The following is a 20,879-nucleotide window of genomic DNA, read 5'->3' on the forward strand; positions in this document are numbered from 1 at the left end:
TTTGTATCAGTTCATGGAAGTCTTCCTATGCTTTCCTTTATTCTTTTGTTATTGTTGTTTCCTTTGATGTTTGTTTTCTAAAGTGGACTTGTGATTTCACTTGGCATAGTGAGAAACTCCTTTCACAGATGCAGCCTGGCGGCACTGAAAGGGTTAAATAACACACCCAAGATCAGGTGTACTAAAGGCAGGACTTGACCCCAGGTTCTCCTGACTCCAAGGCCAGCTCTCTGTCCACCGGCCTACAGTGCCCTATCCCATTCCTTGTATTCTTCATATTCATCATTTTGCTTTATTTCAAATAAAAACTCTGGTATTTCTGAGAAAATAAACCCTTGTAACAAACATAAATGTCATGATTCTACGTTGATGTCGTGTTAAGCTGTCCCTTTTCAGTTCCCTTTGATCTCCTGAAATGCTTTATGTCCTTTTATAACACTGTTGGTTTTATCTGTGGGCCTCTTTGTTTTCGGTTCCCCATACAATTGAAGACTCACCACAATCTAAGGTTAATGAAGTAGTTGTTACCAATCAATACATTTTTTTTTTTAATTATGTGCCAGGCATTGTACTAAACACTGAAAAGACCATTACAGATCTGAAATAGACTGACTCTCTAGTGACTTACATTCTAATGGAAATGAGACAACATATGTGTATATAAATGAATTCAGAATGTATGCACAATAGATACCAGGGAGATATTGGGAGGGAGAGAGGGCCCCAGCCACTCATCTGAAGCGTGAGGGAGGGTGCCACACAGAAGGTGGCATGTGAGCAATTCTTCAAAGAAACCAGAGATTCCAAAAGGGGGAATTGAGGAGGCAGTGAATTCCTAGCATGGGAGACAGCCAGAGAAGTGAAGGATGGGGTTGTGTGTGTAAAACAGCGAGGCCATTCTGGCCGAAGAGCTTAATGTGTGAGATGGTAATGGTTGAGAAGACGGGAAAGGTAGGTAGGCAGCAGGCTGTGACAACCTTTAAATGCCGAACAGAGAAGTTTTTATTTGCTCTTAGCGGGAACTGAGTTAGGGAGATTATTTCAGCAGTCCAGGCCAGAGGTGATGCTGTGGATGTGGGAGTGGAGGGAGGTCATGCAGATAAAGATGACAAAATTTGGCAACTGATTGGACAGTAGAGATTGAACCCATGTGTGCCGATGAGATCACCGCAGGAGAGTGTCTAGACAAAAGACGAGGGCCTGGGAAGGAGCCTTAGGGTGAAACCACACTTAGTGGACAAGACATGGGCGATGAATGGACAAAGGAGACTGAGCGGGAGTGGTCATACAAGGAGGAAGAGAACTAGGTGAGAGGACTGTGGAGATGGGGTGGTCAGTAGTTGGATGTTACAGAGAGGTCATGAAGGTTTAAGACCAGGAAGAGATCATTCACTTGTCAGTTGAGAGAATTGTAACTTTGGAAAGAGCAGTTTCGGTTGAGTGATGAAGTCAGAAGCCAGATTTCAGGGGAAATAAGTAGTGTGAGAAGAGAGGAAGGGGAGCACTGAGTGCCAAGCAGCAAAAACAGGAGAAAAGCCCTCTTGACCAAAGGCCTGATATAGGGAAGAGAAAAGTGGGATGAGAGGTAGGAGCCCTCTCTTCTTGACCTAGTTCTGCCATTAATTAGCTCTGGGACCTTGGTAGCTCATGTGCCTTTCTGGACCTCTTAGACTCTAAAATGAGATTAGATGTCATGACCTTTAAGGGTGAACTTTAGGAACCCAGTTCTAAAATGTGACACAAGAAGAATTTTTAGCCTTGCCAAGGGGCTTTTCCTATGAGTCTTGAGGAGTGTTTGAGGTTTGTTTTTTTCTTTTTCCATCTTCCCAGCACCTGACAAAAGGAGAAATGGAACTTATTGTTCATTGTACTCAATACTCCTATCTGTAGTTTCTGCCAGAATATTGAAAAGGAAAAAAAAAGTTCGCCCCCATCCTCGAGAGCCCTCCCATTTCTTGGTTTCTTTTTCATCTCAGCCTTTGTGATTGAGGTTACCATAGCCAGAAGAGTTTTTTCTCTGTGTTAAGTGTTTCAGTAATAAACATTTTGGAAAAGCATGGTGTGTAAATCAGAGAATCTTGAAACTCAACCCATCTTCTTCAGTAGAAATACTTAGCTGCTTCTTTTTTAATAATTTTTATTTTTATTATTTTGCACTTATCAAACAACAGTTTACTTGAGCATCTCTGCATACAAAGAACAGAAAAAGGGCATATATAACTGAGAAGCTCTACCATGAATAGCCTGACCCTGTATTTTTTTAATAGCATAATAAATATGTAAGTTCCAGAGCTGCCCTGCTTATTTGTATCTCCCTCTGTGCCTCCTTCTCTTCTCTTGTGTGTGTGTTATTAATTCTTCGTCATCTTCCCTTGACTAGTTTCCCTACCCCCATTTGAAAAGCAACAATACAACTTCCCTTGTATCCAGTAATTCCTGTCACACAAAACAAATTCACACATTGGCCATGTCTGAAAGTGTGTATCACATTTTGCATCTCGTAGATAGCATACTTTGGTCTTCTGGAATCACAAATGGTTATTGCATCGATCAGACTTCTTTAGTCTTTCAGAGTTGTTTTTGTTTACTGTGTTGTAGTCACTGTATAAATTGGTCTCCTGGGTCTGCTCACTTCACTCTGCATCAGTTCTTACAAGTCTTAGGCTTCTCTGAATCCATCCCTTTTGTTGTTTTTTTATAGTTATGTTCATGTACAATTATTTGCTTAACCATTCACCAATTAATAGTCCTCCCATATTTTCCAGTTTTTGCTACCATCAAAGTGCTACTATAAATATATTTATACAGAGAGGTCCTCTCCCTTTTTCTTTGAATTCTCTGGGGTCGAGGTTTTGTTTTCGCTAAGTCAAGGGAATGAGCAGTTTTTAGCTACTGATTTTCAAAATAGAAGTCAGTAAACATTTGTAAAGTGTTTCCTGTCTGCTAGACACGTGCCAGGGATACAAAGGCAGACATGAGGTGGTCTTTGCCCTTGCTTTGCAGGGTCAGGTCACTTGTCTCCAAAGCTCCGCTTCTGAGAACAGCTTGTGCCTCTCAAATGAGTCTCTTCTAGACTGTGTGTTGTGATATCAGCTCGAGGTGCTGAGGGAAGCCTCAGGGTTCTGAAGAGCAGAGGCTCAAGCCTGGCCTGGCCAGGGCAGCCACTTGTCTTTCCCTGTTGAGAAAGGGGTCTGTTGTGTGTTTTGTTCACAGTGACCGGGTGCAGTCTCTTTGTTACCTTGCACTTACAAGACAGCTGGTTTCTTGTTCATCTGATGGGGGGATCGCTGTCTGGAATATGGATGTCCGAAGAGAAGAGGTAAGAGGGAAGCCGTGCAGAGGCCGTGGGGCCTCCATCTGGGGGCCGCTTGTCACTGCTGTTGCCCCTCTGGTTCTATAAAGTGGCTCCTGTGGTTGGGCCCAAGAGTCCTCTCCTTTCCTTGGTCTTCTCCTTCCCTAGGGCCCAAGAAGCATGGTGCTGCCGCACCTTTGAATAACAGCCAATAGAACAGGATGTGCTTGGTAATAATAATCATGATAATAAAGTCATCAGAGCAGTTACATAGCGCTTTGACGTTTGCCATGCTTTATACGTATCTCATTTTGTCCTTACAACAGCCCAGGGTGGAGGGGAGGTGGAGGGGATAGGTGCTGTTATTCTTATTTTACAGATGAGGAAACTGAGGCTGAGAGATTCAGTGATCTGACCAGGGTCACACGACTAGTCAGTGTCTAAAGCTGGATTTGAACTCGTCTTTCTTAACTCAAGGTCAGCACTCTATCCCATGTGTCACCTAGCTGCGTTGTCTTACTGTCTCATTAAGAGATAGTACTTGAAGACATCAAGAAGCAAAAGTGAGGACCACATGTACTGGTGAATATCAGGATGACTCGATGGCTCAGGATCCTGTCCTTTATGAAGCGTTTTAGAAACTCCCCCAATTAGGCAGTATGGAGATCCTTCCCTACGGGGAAACCCAGGGGTGTTCCACATCAGTCCTCTTCGGGGGATGGTCTACATCAAGAACCATGTCTCTCATTTTACCATTGGGTAGGAGATAGGCTACTTTGTGTCTGTTTTTATTTTCTGTTTCCTCTTTTTAGTTCAGCCCTGCAGATGTGTATGTTTAGTTTATTAAAAAGTAGATTTATTTACATGAAATTACGACCAATAATGTATGTTCTTTGCACTTTAATTGGTATGGCAATACTCCATAAAAATTTACAGAACACATTTTATTCTGTCACAGTTGTATATTAATGACCTTATGGGAGACAAGAGAGGAGAAGATTGAATTCTTGGGCACACGACGTTTGTAATAGTCTGTAGCAGGGCTGTCTAACCCTAGGCCATCCCAGGGCTCTGCTTTGTTTACTAAAGCATTAATTAAACATCTAATACGCATTCTGCATTCACTGCAAATTACCACACTATGTGCTGGTGAAAACTAAAACCCACAGTCTGCATCTTGGACAGCCCTGGTCTATAGATTAAAGGGGGGGGGAGGAGGCAATTAGGGGTAAGTGACTTGCTTAGGGTCATAGAGCTAGTAAGTGTCGAAGGCCAGATTTGAATTTAGGTCCTTCTGACTCCAGGGCAGTTGCATTATCCACCCTGCCACCTAGCTGCCCTTATTCTATAGATTTTTAAAGAAAACTTTGCAAGGTGCTCACGTTTGGGAATTTCAGAGTTGGCTTTTATATCCAACCAAAATTAAAATATGAATTATGTAAATCATGCTTCTTTTTAAAAAAATTCAATTTATTTAATATTTATTGGACACCAATAATGTCCATGTTTCACAGAGTATTTAGTTAAACAGATATCTCAGATGACTCACACAGTTGTCTCAGATGACTTGTAGTCTCAATTTGACTGAAATGATAGAAAGAAGATGTGAATAAACAGAGAAGGCAGGGTGGGTTCAGCGTGACAGACTTGATTGTGGCCTGTTGCAGGGGGTCAAGAGGTCAGATAGTAACTGCATGAGTGGTTGCATTGAAAGGAGATGGCATGGTCCCTGGGAAGAGGTTTGCATAGTTAATAAAGAAATAGCAAATGCTGATAGTGTATTTTGTACCCATAATTTCTTTTGTTACTTAGGGAAGCTAATCCCAGTTCTGTACCTAATTTGCTCCATGTTCTGCATGAATTGATTGTTCATGTCTCTTAGGAGTGCACAAGTGAGTTACAAGCTGGAAATGAAAGTGAGCAGATTGAACAAAAACATCTTATAAAAGAATTGGCTTTAGACTCAGTCTCCCCGTGTCTATGATTCTTGTCTGTTGTGATCCTCTTTTTTTTTTAAACGATTAGCTAAAAATATATAGGAAAGGTGGACAACCTATGACTAACAAGTGTCTGACCTTAAGGGGAATTTCTGTCTTACTTGAGGAGCCAGCCTAGACAGAAGATTACTTAGGTCACACTTCCATGACTAGTTTGCCTTTTAACTTCCTGGGGAAAGCTTTGGGAGCTCATTTTACCTACTGGTTTGCTTTCTCTTTAGTGGAGGATTGAAAGAAAATCTATTACTCTACAATTTTTGCTTTAGAGATAATGCTCTTGAAAAGAAATCCTTTCAGTCAGGAGGATGCATATGAGCGTTGCTGTCTCATTTTTGTTGAGATCAGGATTAGGAAAAGGAGGTAGGTTATAGGAAAGACAGTCTTCTGATGGGATTAATAATTTTTGTGCCTGTTCTTAGAGGACAAGATGGAGGAGCTTATATGACATAACATAGGACAGAAATAAAACTTTCTGTGTCTCCAGAGAATTAAAATACAAAGTAGCCCAAAATAACTGTCAGTTTAGTGTTCCCTATTATCCCCAAAAGAAGCAAGTTCTCAAAGAAATCATTCTCTTCTGATCTCTTGTGGTTTTTTTTACTAGCTTTCTTAGGTCCTTTTAAGTATGTTTCTAGTTCTTTTTTAACATGTGATACTGAATATAGTAAATGGTTAACACCATTTTGAGTGGTTTTCTTGCGAGCATTCTTCATGAGCATTGAAATATGAAATGACCAAGTGCCCTAAAGAATGACATTTTCTTTTTCCTTTGGATACACGATAAAAATCAACTACCATTCATTTATTTGCCTCTTCAAAGAGAAACTAGGCACTGTCTTCCCATTTAGATGTAATTTTCTTGTCTTATTTCATTTATTATTAGTAATTATTACCTAGTTGGAGCAATGATATAAATCTATACCAAATTAGAGTATAAACATAAAAAGATATAGCTTGTAAATGAGGCAGAGTCCAGGTCAAAGAGGGATTCCCTGTGGGTAATAAATTGTTCAAATATTCCTGCTTGTGGATGACATTGTATGAATTATATGAAGCTCTGTAGCACAGCAGAGCTTCCTGGAAGAAATTCATAATCATTCAGAGGACTTTGTAGTCTGGGCACACAGGGAAGTGGATGAAGAATGTCTGTTGCCCAGATTTCGTCATGTATTTGGACAGACACCCTATAGAACTTGCACATCAGTATGTGTATCTGGGACAGGCAGTACAGATGAACAGTGAGCTAGGCCCAGATTCGAAGATGAAGAAGAGGTTGGGATAGATTACTTTTGGCAGATTGCAAAGTTCCTTTACTGACTTACTGACTCCAAGCTTTTCATGACAGCAGAGGCCATTCTTTTTTCATTACTAACAGCTCATTGATGTTGCTGTTTGGCAGGGGGACAGGAATAGAACTGCTTCTGAAAAATTAAAAATGGTTGTCACATGGGGAGGGGCAGTAGGGAGGCTCATGGTGGATGTGAGCAGACTGCAACATATACTAGATGAGGAATGGATGGGAAGATGGCCTGGCAAGGACGAGAGGTGACAGATGAACAGCTTACCAGTGGAGCAGTGTTAGGAGGAAGTGAGGAAGGCCTCCCAGCATATTGGGATATGGAAAAGAATTGCACAAGTTGGGATGACAGAGATGGATTTTGCTCTTCCTTGTTGGAGAGAATTCCCAAGTCAGTGAGATCACAGATCCATTTGAATAGTCAGTTCAGGTCACTGATAATACAAGCATTTCCTGACCTGTCGTGGGTTTGGGACATCATAGGGCTGGTGAGTGGGGTCATAGGGGAATCAATTAACAACTTTTTCCAGAAGTAATGGCATTAATATATAATGTCACAATTTAATCTCAGATATAAGAAGGTAGAACAATTAGCATTTTCTCTTGTTGCTTTATTAATATCTTTAACAGTTTCATTTCTCATTGAGCAGCCAGACTGAAAAATTTAGATAAGTTTGTTTGTTTTTCCTATCCAGGCTCCTCAGTGGTTAGAAAGTGATTCTTGTCAAAAATGTGAACAGCCCTTTTTTTGGAACATAAAGCAGATGTGGGACACAAAGACACTGGGGTTAAGACAGGTAAGAGGCCAGCTCCAAGCTTTACTAGTGCTTTTGCTGCTGTTTGTTGCCTTGTTTTTCTTAATTACATTGTGATTGTACGTTGAGTCTCACTCTGTTGAGTTCCTCTATCTCTAATGGTCACTGCCACTTGGTGTCTGTCCGTGAAAGACTGGTTCAGTTCAGCAGACATTTAAATAGGTACTTTAAGAATTTGGTACCATAATATGTAGGGCAGTGATCATGCACTAAGAAAGGTACCAAACTCCTTAATTGCTTGTCTTTTAAAAACAAAGCTATGCAGAATATCAGATGCCATAATCGTGAGTAAAGTGGAAGAACTTTGTGGAGAAGAGTTATTCATGGGGTGATCCTGGATCATGGGTTTAGAGCTGTGAAGGAACCTGGGGGCCATTGAGTCCAGCCTTCTTATTTTACAGAGAGGTTATGTGATCTGCTTAAGGTCACACAGGTCACAGAAGCCGAATTTGAACTTTGTTCTTATTTCTCCAAATCTAAAGCTTTTCCCACGGTATCATGGTCTTTAAGAGTGACTCTGTTGTCCATATGAATTATATATGTAATATATAGATATTAGATATTAGAACATAAGATAAATATTTAAGCTTCCGAATTTTTCCACACTGTTGAACCTAGAGAATTTTCAAGACCCATGATTCAAGAAACAGGCCAATTTGGTTTAACATTAAGGATTAAAGAAATACTTATGCTTCATCTAAAATTTTTAAAAAGATTCTTAGAGTTAGGTATTCATGTAATACTAAAGTTCTGAAAAAATATATTTCTACAGCAGCTTTGAAAATAGCAACTCACTCAAGGTGAGCATGAATTTTTGCTGGTTAGTGGAACAGAATATTGACTCAAATTAATAGTATACTGACATGGAAGCTGGCTCAAAGACTGTATGAATTGGTAAATTACTTTTTGGTGTTACTTACAAGGCTACTACAGAGTAAAGTGACATTGTAAGATTAGCAGACAATTCAGGAAATACGCATTTCCCTATAGACATAAGTCGTCTGCACCAAGAGAGTATCTTTAACATTCTAGCATTAGCCTCTATATTCTTATTGTTTGCCCAGCAGTGCTTTTGATTAGTGCATGGTATTTAGTAGGTAATGTAACACCTATTTCTAACTGAAAATATTGACATTTAACTGCTTTTCTGTGCTAACAACTAATATCTGTAGAGAGTGGAAGTGCCTGGTCACCAAACTCAAAGTGGTTTTGGGAAGGCACTCATTGAAAAAGGAATCCAGTCACTGACAGTGGAGTTTACCTGAATCTCATAACTTCCTATGTTAATTTGAAAGATTAAAAATTGAGAAACCGTGACTTGGTACCAGTATATTAATCAGGAAATATTTCATCAAAAGCTTTCTCTAAGGACATTTTTTTTCTCTTCTGGTGTTCTGATTGTTCTTTCTAAAAATTTTTGTCCATCATTTGGTCTCACCCATATATACTTTCTTAACTTTAACATTTGCTAACCCCTTGTTGCTTGCTAAAAAAGTAATACAGAAGAAACGAAAGAAAAAAATATTTAGAGGCAAGCATTACAAGGCAATTTGTAAATTTTTATTCCAGGGTAGGAACGGTCTAATGTTTAAAGCACATTTGATTTTTAGATTTCATGTAATATAAATGTTAAAGTACATGTATAAAAATGCAGAATCTCAGCTTTTATTTTATTTTTTTTTCATAACACTTGAAGCATCACTGTAGGAAGTGTGGGCAGGCAGTGTGTGGAAAGTGCAGCACCAGGCGCTCCACGTACCCAGTCATGGGCTTCGAGTTCCAGGTCCGCATGTGTGACTCTTGCTATGATTCCATCAAAGATGAAGAGTAAGGAGCTTCATATCTTGGTTTTATTTTCAAATGAAAATGTGGGAAGCAAGAAACATTTCTTACCAAAGGTCTTAAAAATTTTTTTTAACTTCAAAAAAAATTCAGTTGTCAACAACCACAAATGACTCCAAACTTGAAGAATAGGAAAGAGGGCTATATTAAAAAACTAAACTTCTACACTACAAAGTATTTTCTTTAGAAAAATTAAATTACATGCACACATATTTATACAAATATGTACGTGTACATATATAATACATATCTATTATAATGCACACATGTGTGTATGTATTGTATGTGTGTATATACTTATGTATACACACACAGACATATGAATGTATCCAAGTAGTATCATATAGCTCTTATTTTTTAGCCCCTTCGCGCCTCCTTTTATACAACTTTTAAAATGCTTTATTGATATTCTTTGGTTATCTCCATTACTTATTTCTAAAGAGGTGTATGGTCATTCTCACCTTTGGGTAAGCAGAAGCTCTTTTATCAAACAGTTTAGGTGCCATGGTGGATAAATCGTTGGACTGAGGGTCAGCAAGGTCTGTGTTTGAATCCTGCCTCAGACATTTACTAGCTTTGTGATTCTGGACAAATGATGTGACCTCTCTGAATATCCCTTTCCTCATCTGTTAAGTGAGGGGGTTTGGCTCAGTGACCTTTAGGGTCCCTTTAAGATCAAAATCTGTGATCCTTTGAGCCTCATGACCCAGCACACATCTCTGTCTCCACCTAGTGGTTTCTAGTCTACAGTGAAGGGGTCTGCAATAGCCATGTGTTGATTGTGGCTAATCTAAGTCACTTCATTCTTTTCTTCTATTATGTTTGTGTCCATTTTGTAGTTATGAAAACTTTGTAAACTTTCTTGTGCAAAAGCAAAGCCGTCCAGAAGTCTGTTTCTAAATGACTGCCTGTGATCCTGTCACAGTTTGGGCTAGAAAACATATTCTAACTGAGTCCTACTCCAGTTTTATTTTGTGATTTAGAATAACAAGATAGCCATCTTCTGGATTACTTGACCTTTTTATGAACCTGCTACCTAAAATAATAAAATTATAATATTAACAACTTCAGATTTTTTTTTCTGCTCATGGTTCAAAATTCATTCATTCAACAAACATTTACCACATACCTACCATGTGAACATCATAGTACCAGGAACTTACAGAAATAGAAAGATAAATAAGACACAACTTCTGCACTCTAGAAACTTAGGTTCATATAGAGGAGTTCAGAACATAGAGCAAAGGTGGGGGGGGAGGCATCCCAGTTATGTGAAGTCCTTTTGTTGGGGTTCTCTCGTTTTGGACTGTTTGGACTGCTTTGGACTCTGCTGGACTGTTTGTATAGCCTCCTACCTACCCATTACAGACACTACTGTCAGCCCCTTCATTTTAGGGGAAGTGGCTAGGAAGCTGAAGAAATAGCCCCAGCCCTTTGAGGTTAATAAGGCTCCTCTGGGCAAAAGGGGATGGGAGGAAGGCCACCGCCCTTTCTTCTCTCTGCTTTCCTAATCACTTCTTTCTCAGGTGCTCTCTCTTACCTGACATGCCGAGATGGCTTAGATCTCCTCTCTGCTACTGATGCTCAAGTCTCTATTTCAACTGGTTTGATAGTTTTATACAGGCCTCAAAGGGCATGATCAAGGCCAATCTAAACAGATTTCCTGTTGTGTCTAAGGAAGTATCCAGCCCTTGCTCACCTCTTATGAACAATCAAGATATATTTTTCCTGATAAGCCTATCAAGGCATAGCATCTTGGGGTTGGATGATATGATTGATTATACTGATTGATTTATGATTGGTACTCTTAAAGCATTTTATAGAATAGACAGGACTTAATATGCATTATCTCCTGTGACGCAGCAGTTCTTTTTTAGTAAGTGTTGAGTATTATTCCTACTTTACTGATGAAGGAGTTGACTCTGAGAGAGGTTAAGTGATTTGCCCAGAGTCAAAAAGCTAATAAGTGTCAAAGGCAGTATTTGAATTCAGATTTTCCTTACTCTGGGTTCTTTAATCTGTTACGAAAGCCTTGCTTTTAGTCTTGCCTTTTAATTGTGGCCTTTAATCATGAAACAATTTTTAGAGCCGTCCAGATGTATGAATAACACTAAATTCCGATGACTATTTGCCAAATGAGTTTTAAATCTAATGTTTTCTCTTTACTAGTCGCACTTCTCTGGCAACCTTTCACGAAGGAAAACATAACATTTCTCATATGTCTATGGATGTTGCTAGGGGACTAATGGTGACCTGTGGGACCGATCGTGTTGTAAAGGTAACTTTTAAAAATTGTTTCAGGTCCTATCTGCTTTATTCTACTATTATCATTTCATTGACTTGATGAAATTAAAATTAAAAGCAGTTTGTTTTCTATATTTTGTTGGCAGTATAATTTTGAACATGGCTTCTGTTTTCTGTAATCTATGCAATGTCCATTTAAAAAGTTGAGGCACAACACAATTATAATTTTTAGTTCCCTTCATTATTGGTGTTTCCTATGAAGTTTCTTCTACTGCTGGTGCATTTCTCTGAACTTTCTTATCATTGGCATACTCTTTCCTCTTCTGTCTAGCTGAGGGGTTCTATGTTTGTATGTTCATCTTCAGGGTTGGTGCCAAAACAGCCATATTTCTTTGACTTAATCCCCAACTCTACAGGACAGCCTCCTCTACATATACCCCAGCTCCTGCATGTTCCTGTGTAGCAAACTTTGTTTTGTGCCTATCTCCATTATTATTTTTCCTCATACTTTCCTCCTTCTTCTTGATGTAATTTTCTTGGGCTTCTGCTCTTCCTCTGGATGTCTCATGTATCTGTAACAGGCATGTTTATGTTCTAAACTTAAAGCATAATCAGATATTTTAAAATTAAATCCCTGGACTTGTGGCAGGTAATGTAATTGCATTTGGCATGATTCTTGATTTATACCGGCATTTATTTGGAGGGAATGAGGTGAAGGCGGGAAGAAAATATACTAGAACTTCATCCTTTCATTATTAGAATGGCTTTGAGTCCCCGCCTTGCAAAGCACTCTATTTGTCTGCTATGTGAGGGTTAGACTGACTCATGACCAAAAGGTTGGCCAGTAGACAATGCATTTTTTTCTATCCATAGCTGTTTATCAAGACCATATATTAAGGCTTAGAGGTGTTATAACCATTTGGGGGGGAAGGAGTTCCTATATTGGTAAAATAACAAAAGTTCTCAACCTTTTTCTGTCAGGGATCCCTGTGGCAGTCTATGGCCTCCCTTCTCAGAATGTTTTTAGATGCATAAAATAAAATACTGGGATTACAAGGGAAACTGATTATATAGAAATATAGTTATCAAAACAGTTTTTAAAAAAGCTCAAGTTCATGAATATAGGTAAGAACCCATTACCTAGGGGATGTGATCTCGGCAACAGTAAGACTGAATCTGAGGTATAGACAGACTTCATACCATATTTTGAGACAGTCCATAGTCAATTGTAAGTCAGCCCTGACTGCTTAATCATGGTTTGAAAATTTTTAATCTGATCTATTATTATACCTTCCATCTCTCCCTTTTGAAATGAGTTTTGGTTCCTGTTTTCCTTTGTGCCTCAGAAAATGCCCAATATAGGCTTAAAGAGATTTGGGACTATTGTGAGGGAAGAAGAAACTGGAAGAATCTAGCTTTTCTCTTTAATATGAATACTTTTCATTTTTAGCAAGTGTGTGTTTTTCCAGAGTTGTCATTTACTGTCCTGTGAGATGACCAATTTTGCCTTCTCCCACATTCCCTTTTCTCTTGCAGATATGGGACATGACACCTGTAGTTGGTTGTAGTCTTGCAACTGGATTCTCCTCCCGCTGACCTAGGACCTGGGCAATTTATGCACCTTATGTACAGCAACAAGCACCAAATGAAGTCCTTCCTATGAATAGCTCCACAATTTCTGGTTGCTTGAATATCCAGTAACCATTTGAAAAACAAAGTTAAAAAAAAGTTTTTGTTCTGTAGGACACTGCTGGAACCACCTTGATGCAGACATGCCTTAAATGTCATGGTAGGATGTATACAAAGGATTATCTGTAATGTGAGTCCTGGAAAAGTGGACCTAACTTCAACTTAGTTTGCATGTGAACAGGGTGTTAAAATGTCCCCAAAGAGGAATCAGATGAGAAGGTTAGTGGGAAACATTGAACAGAGACATAAAGGACTTTCAGGAAATGGTTCCCATAGGATTCTAAATCTACTCACAAATCGGTCTAGCCAGATTCCCAAAGCACTTTTCTAACTATACAGATTGTTGGAGCAAGAGGGAAGAGCAAGGAAGACTCAAAATACCTGGTCTATCTTTCTTGAGGGGCAGTGATTGAATTCTGAAGTGCCAGAGAGTTCCATCTGCTGCCAGGACTGGACTTATGTTCTGTAGCATAGTGATCTGACAGGCATCTTCAAGGTGTCTCTTCTTCCCAGTCCGTGTGATAATCTGCACATGGTTTCAGTCACCTTCAATCATTTGTAGCTTTTTTTTTTTTTTTTTTTTTTTTTTTTTTTTGCTCATATACACAGGTGACTCTGTAGATGTTTGTAAGTCAGTCTTAGACTCTGTCCCTGAAGGCACTCCACAGCTGGCTACTTACCACCCAGCAGTTAGTTTGCAGACATTTCTATGGTGCTGTTAAAATGGGAAACACACTGAACTGCCTTGCTTTTCTCATCACAGTGAAAGAATGATTATGGTACCAGCATGACTGTATGGGAAACAGTCCAGCAGGCTGGTCCATCTGATACGGAAAACCTCCTTCTAGTTCTAAATTGAGAATTTGACAGATTGGGGCAGCAATTCAGTATGCACTTCAGAAGATCGAGCTAGTGTTTAAGCTTTGCGGCTTTTTTAGAGTTAGTATTTCTTGGCACTCCTTAAGAGTAGTTGGTGACTCAAGACAATAGTTCTAAAATCAGACTTTGCACAGTAAGCAGTAACTTGCTGATAGGAGAGCTAACATTTTTTAGTTGTTAACCAAAGTTTGGTGTAGAGGTCAGGTCTTGTTAAAACTTTTTAGCTAGTCATTTCCTGGACAATGTCAGCATTCCATCCATCTTAATATTAAAATATTTATGATTTATTGCCTGTTGGGCTGCAGAAATGGGCACACTTTTTAGTATACCCAGATTTTTGAAGGAAGAATTTTAAAACAGATGGTAATGGTGTCTGTTCCTGTGCACTGATGTATTGGATTAAAAGCCTCTGCTAGTTCGTGGTAAATTTTGTGGGATTAAAATGAGTCACAGACTCTGTTTTATAGAAATAGTTAAGTGGAATATCAAATTTAGGAAATTTAAATTAGAATTAAATGTTTTAATGTCCAGCTGACATGAACTGATAGGGGATTGGGGGGAGGGCTGTCAAGTGTATCATGTTTTGAATTAGCCTTCACTTATTTCTGAACACCAGTCAGTTTTTTGTATTAAATACTGTTTTTTGGGTTACTGTACTTGGAAGAGGTTTTGCTTTTGAAAATTTATTGGACTTTCTGCCAAAGGCCCCACATGTTGCTTACGGAAAATGTGGTAATTTTAAAAAATACATAACATTGAATGTTAAACACTATATAGTAACTTCCATTTGAACAAATGTTCTTCTTCTGTGTTCAGCCCATATGAAGGTGTTATCCTGGGGATCTGATTGGTCCTTCCAAGGAAGATAGCATATGATTGACTCTTTGCCTTGTTGAGAAGTGCTGAACTGTTTTGTTTTTTCCTAAACTTTGTCAAAATGTCATGTTTCTTCCCTATGATAGACAGGACACATTATAAGGGCTTTAGGCAGGACTATACAGTTTTTAACTATTTCCATTTTTGAGATAATGAAAAATCCAGTGTTCCAGAGAGTGACATGATGTTGCTATAGCAACTCCTAAGGTATTAAGTTAATATAAATAAGGGAAGAAATGGATGGCAAGCACAAATGGGAGTGCAATATCTAGGGAAAGCAAAGGAAAATGGTGCAGTTCGTTTTTTCACTTGAGTTTTTATTTTTAAAGCCCCACATGTTACAGAAATGTCTTATCACTATCACAAATTCAGTGGCAAAAAAGCGTAGGTAATACTGTTTAGAGAAACAAATAAAATTTATTTCCTAGTTGGAAAGAGTACTGGTAAGGTTATGTTACAGATACTTCATCAATTTTTCTTTGTGGAGAGGAGAGGGTTACTTCAGGTTGTTCACAAAAAAAAGATTGTTCACTGATCTCTTCATTCCTACATACTCACACTCATGAGCATTATTAGGAATTTGAAGCTCATGATACTGTGGAAGGAGATCCCTGTGTTAAGTGCTAATAGAAAGTATTGTGACGAAGAAAGACCAATTGCTTCTTTAATACAATTCTTTAATTACCCTGTGTCAGTCTCAGTGTTAGGGCCAATCCCCTTAGCCCCTCAGCATCATGTAGATAATTCATAACTTCAGGAATCTCTCAGAGTGTGTCCTAGTTTCTGTTTTGCTGCCTAGGGCAATTAAAAATTATTATAGCACTTTCCAGTTCTTATTTCTCTTCCTGAAGAATCCAAGTGAGTTGTGTCTTAAATATGCAGTTGTTTAAACTTGCCCCAATTGTGATTTAAAAAATACATATAAACATACATACATACACACATACATACATATACGCACACACACATACATAGTAGTTAAAATCTAAGCAGTTATTTTCTAAAACCAATTTGCATTTAAATAACATCTGTTTAAGTTATTGATTCTTTTACCTCCAGAAATTGAACAAACTCGTTGCTCTTGGTGAAATACCAATTACTCATTACAAACTTGAGGTTTAACAGTGAGTAATGTGTAGTATATGTACTCAAGTGTCTATTGCTTTGTTGTTAAATGCAAGCAGATTATTGAATGCCTACTGTAATTTTCTGCAGTTTACTATACAATACCAATTTAATTGTGTAAGAAATTTGTATTTAGGATACAATTTTAAGTGTTTTTTTTTCTTGTAGGGTCTTTTTCGAATGGGGGAGTTTAGGGTACTACTAAGTAGTGTATTTTAGTCTCTTACTAGCTATGTTTCTGCAAGATGCTGTGCCCTGCATAACTCGGAGAGACTAGATAAATTTTTCCCTTGCTCCTCTCTATTTGTGGGTTTTGTTTTTGTGGGGATTTTTTGGAATACATGTACAATAAAAAATGTTTCTTGCTTGTTAATATGTTGTCCTGATGTTTTATCTGGATATATTTGAACAAAGTTTAGATACTGGATTATAATGCTTGGCAACTATATATGCAGTTGATAGCTCTGGAGAAATCCCAAACTATCTGGACACTTTTCATACAGGAGAATTAAGTCAGAGCAGTATTGACTTCTTTATCACCCTGTCCTTCTTCTTCACTCTAATCAAGAAGTTCTACTTTAAGAGAAAAATGGTGTTTGAATTCCACCGAAGGACAAATTTGTTTTTATGAAATTAAAAGAGGTGCCAATTATTATGATAGCTTCTGTGAGACCAGTAGTGTGCCAAAAGTTAATTAATCAGTGCTGGAATATGCATACTGAAAGAAGTAGTAACCATCGATTTATTTTATTTCTTACCAGTCTCTAGAGAAAAGATTGTTAATCCTGGTCTTATAATGACTTGGGATCTTTTCAGTTATATTGCATGTCATGAAATTCTTGAAACTAAATTATTTCAAATAAAACTCAAGGAAGGGATGCTGTAAAAATCTAGGTAACGATAGGGTGTCCTTCCTCAAAGACACTGAGAATTATTGCTCAAGAGAATGGATTTATATCCATGCCACTATGAAGAACTGTCAGTTAAATCTGTTTGCCTAAGAACAGGAAATGCTGACTTATCCCAAAATGGTCGGTTTTTTTTGTTTGTTTGTTTTATTAGGCCTATAGGTCTCAGTATAAAAGTCTGCTAGATTGTAAGCTCCATGAGGGTTTTGCAATCATTTCTTAATTATCTTTGCAATTCTCCAGCATTTAGCACAGTGCTTTGCACATATTAGGTGTTTAATAAGTGGCTGATGGATGAATGATCAGGTTGGTCAAGTCATTGAATGGTCTCTTAAATGTAGTATGGTTTTAGAAGTCAAAGCATCCTTTCCCTTGCTGGGCTTGGGGTCAAGAACTTCATTCAGATCTGGCTTTAGATGCCTCAGCTGTGTGACATCTCATATCTGGACTATTTGCAATAGCCTGCTGTTTAGCCTGCATGCTCTAAGGCTTTCCTGGTGCCAGTCCATTCTCTTATTGTCAAAGTGTCAAATTTTCCTAAAGTTCTGACCATGTTACCTCCTACTCAGCAAACTCCTCTATCGCTTCCAGGGTCAAATGTAAAATCCTCTGATTTCAGACCTTCATAACCTGTCCCCTTCTACCTTTCTAGTCTTCTTCCATCTTATACATCTTATTCATTCCAGTGACACTGGCCTTGCTATTTCTCAAACAAGACACTTCATCTTCTGACTGAGCATTTTCATTGACTGTCTCCCACTTACAGAATGTTCTTCCTCCTCATCTCTGCTTCCTGGCTTCCCTCAAGTTCAGCTAAAACTCTACCTTCTACAAGAAGCATTTAGCAATCTTTCTGAATTCTAGTGGCTTCCTTTTCTTGTTTATTTCCATTTTATCCTGTTTGTAGGTTGTATGTACACAGTTGTTTGCATTTTGTCCTCTCCCATTAGAGTGTGGCTCCTTTCAAATATGGACTTTTAATTTACTTTATATCCCCAGTGCTTAACTCTGTGCCTAGCACATTATTTAGCATAGTAGGCACTTAATAAATGTTTATTGACTGACCCTGGGCATGCTACAACCTCTCTGAACCTCAGTCTCTTCCTGTTCTAGAGCTATGGTCCTAGAATGTTAAATGTAATCTTAAATTTTGACAACAGAATTCTTTTCACCAGATATTTTGATGAGTACAGTGAAAGAATTAAGTCAATTTGAAATACCTAGAGTAATTAGATACTTCTAGTTAATCTTAGGGAAAGTAATGCAAAATGTTATGTTTTGTTCAAGGTAATCCAACTCAAAATAGGATCAGAGGAACTAGAAGGGATTGAGAGGTCCAATTTCTTCATTTTAACAGTGAGAAAACCGAGGCCCATAGAGGTTCAGTGACTTGCCCAAGGCCAAACAGATGGTTGAGCAGCAGTGATTCAAACTCAGGTTTGGGGGCACAAAAAGCAAATGAAACTTAGAAAATAGTTTCTCACTACTTACCACATCTGTACCCAGACTCGGTATTTAGGGCTTAATAAACTTGAAAGAGCAGAATAGCTGTTAAAATCTCAAGGGTTTCAGGCCTGGGTATATCAATGGAGAGTGGCTCAGAATCCTAGAACGGAAACCTGAAATTCCCTCCTAGAGTTCTGCAAACTCAGGTTGACCTAAAGTCCTGCTATCTTTCCAGCAGTGACATGCATGCCTGAAAAGCTGGCTGGTTTCTGTAGCCTGTGCTCAGATACCTGTTTTTTTGGGGGGGGCGGGGGGAGGTGGTTAGGGTTCAAAAGAATTAAATTAGGGGCTATCCTCTGAAATTAGTGATGTCTATTGGAAACACCAACAGACTAAGAACTTGGATTCTGGTTTTCTTACTACCCATAGATAGTAACAGCTGACCTTGATACAGCACTTTAAGGTTTACAGCTTTCATACTGTTATATTCAACATACATATTATATGTACATCATATAAATTGTGTCTATATATACATACAATTATACATATGTGTGAGTGCACACATACATACATATAAATAATGCTTTACATATATTGATATTTGATCCTCAACAACCCATTGATGTAGGCATTCTAGCATCATCCCTATTTTACAGATAGAGACTGGGGCTGTGACTTTGCCCGTTGTCACAGAGTTAATAATGATCAAACTATGTCACATCTAACGAAGTACTGCCTTTTCTACCATGCCACATTAGCCATATAACGTCAGACAAGTCAGTTTCTGGGTTTCAGTTTCCCCACTGGCATCTGTGGGAGCAGGTCTAGACTGTATTATATAACCTAGAAGAGCAAAAGTAAAAACCATATGCCTTTCCAGTTCCTGCTTTACCCTTTTTGGCAATACAATTAGAACTTCATAAATTTTTTTTTTCAGGGGGGAAGGCAGGGCAATTGGGGTTAAGTAGCTTGCCCAAGGTCACACAGCTAGTAAGCATGTCAAGTGTCTGACGCTGGATTTGAACTCAGGTCCTCCTGACTTCAGGGCTGGTACTCACTGTGCCACCTAGCTTGCCCCCCCCCCTTTTTTTTAGATTTTGAACTTTATAATTTTCAAAGTTAAATTGAATCCTGTAATAGATGAATTTTTTTTTCTTCTTGGGTTTCTAGTCTTTGACTAGAATTCTGCTGCCAAGTATAATCTAAGGGCAAATCTGTGTATTGGCAGATACTGAAAGAGACAAAGGAAACCGGGGCTTGATTCCTCAGGTATAACCCCCAAAGTCGGCCATGAGTGAGTTGTTTTTCATTCTTTGTTCTTGATCCTTGATTCAGCCTGACACAGTAAAATGGAGTTAATACTTGTACTATTTGTCCCACAGAGATTCAGCCTGGGAGAAGCTAAACCGGTGAGCTCTGTCCTTGGGACCATTTGTCCTGTTCTTATCTTCACCCTGCCCTTTCATTCCCTTCTTGGCCTCTGCCACTTACTGCCCCACTGCCTCTTTGTGCACTCTCCCCTCCTCCCTTCCATTGAAAACTGTAGTCAAATCATCATTGTCATTGTCTCTAGGAAAAGACTGTCCTATTGTTCCACTCACCATCTTTGTGACTTCCTACCTTATAGATCCCTCCCTGCCAGCACTGCTCTATACGCCATGTGTTGTTTAGTGTGATAGTGACAGTGCTACATTGCTTATTTCCATTAGACTGGACCAGTGGTCATATTTTACACAATTATAACTTTGAATAGTGTGAACTTACATGGATCCATTTCACTGGACCTGGCTATAAACACCTTAAGGGGAGGGACTACATGATTGGCTCAGCTCCATGATTGGTCCTACGTCTCTTGTCCTTCACACTCCTCTTCATAATTCTGTGTTGGTAGTATGTTGTAGCCAGTTTATGCCCACCTCCTGTACTTCTCCATTATCTTTTGTGAGTCTTTTAATTTGAATTATGTGAAGATTAGGGTTTTCTGCAGCATCACCTGAAGAATACCCATGTCAAAAGCATAAACTTTTGCTTCCAGGGAAAGCTCGGAGGTCATTATGAGTATTGTGAAATTTCTCAAAGGAATACCAGCCCATCCACTCACTTTCTCTGGCCTAATTCTCACCCCAAGATAGATATACTAAAGAGACAACATTCTTTGTTATACATCCAGGTATCTACCACTTGTCTACAACTAACATCCTTTTAAAAAAGTATCAATAACAGCTACATTTCACAATATAACTCTCTTCTCTCCCCCTTCAAAGGATCCATCGCTTAAGAGTTTTTGATCTTCTTTGTCACCAAAAAACGAATCTAGAGTTTGAGTTTGAGTCTGAGTTTGTTTTCGATGGCCTGTTCATGTTCCCAGCCAACTACCTGACCCTTGAGCTTTTTGTCAGGGTATGACTGCTTGTAGAGTAGAGAGTACTTTGTCCCAAGCTTTAGGGTCCAAATGCTGCTGTTTTC

The 20,879-nt window shown here is 38.7% G+C and overlaps 1 protein-coding gene across 2 annotated transcripts in view; it reads left to right on the forward strand.

Moving 5' to 3' along the window:
* WDFY1 (WD repeat and FYVE domain containing 1) overlaps positions 1 to 16,429 on the forward strand; it is a 59,887-nt gene extending 43,458 nt beyond the window's left edge. For both annotated transcript variants that reach the window (XM_036755709.1, XM_036755710.1), the window contains 5 exons: positions 3,214 to 3,319; positions 7,282 to 7,383; positions 9,098 to 9,228; positions 11,413 to 11,521; positions 13,024 to 16,429. In XM_036755709.1, coding sequence (XP_036611604.1) covers positions 3,214 to 3,319; positions 7,282 to 7,383; positions 9,098 to 9,228; positions 11,413 to 11,521; positions 13,024 to 13,083 — 508 coding nt within the window. In that variant the 3' untranslated portion in view covers positions 13,084 to 16,429. The remainder of the gene's footprint in view (positions 1 to 3,213; positions 3,320 to 7,281; positions 7,384 to 9,097; positions 9,229 to 11,412; positions 11,522 to 13,023) is intronic.
* Positions 16,430 to 20,879: the final 4,450 nt, after the last annotated feature.

The sequence above is a fragment of the Trichosurus vulpecula genome, chromosome 4 (assembly GCF_011100635.1).
Source record: "Trichosurus vulpecula isolate mTriVul1 chromosome 4, mTriVul1.pri, whole genome shotgun sequence".
Classification (NCBI taxonomy): Eukaryota; Metazoa; Chordata; class Mammalia; order Diprotodontia; family Phalangeridae; genus Trichosurus; species Trichosurus vulpecula.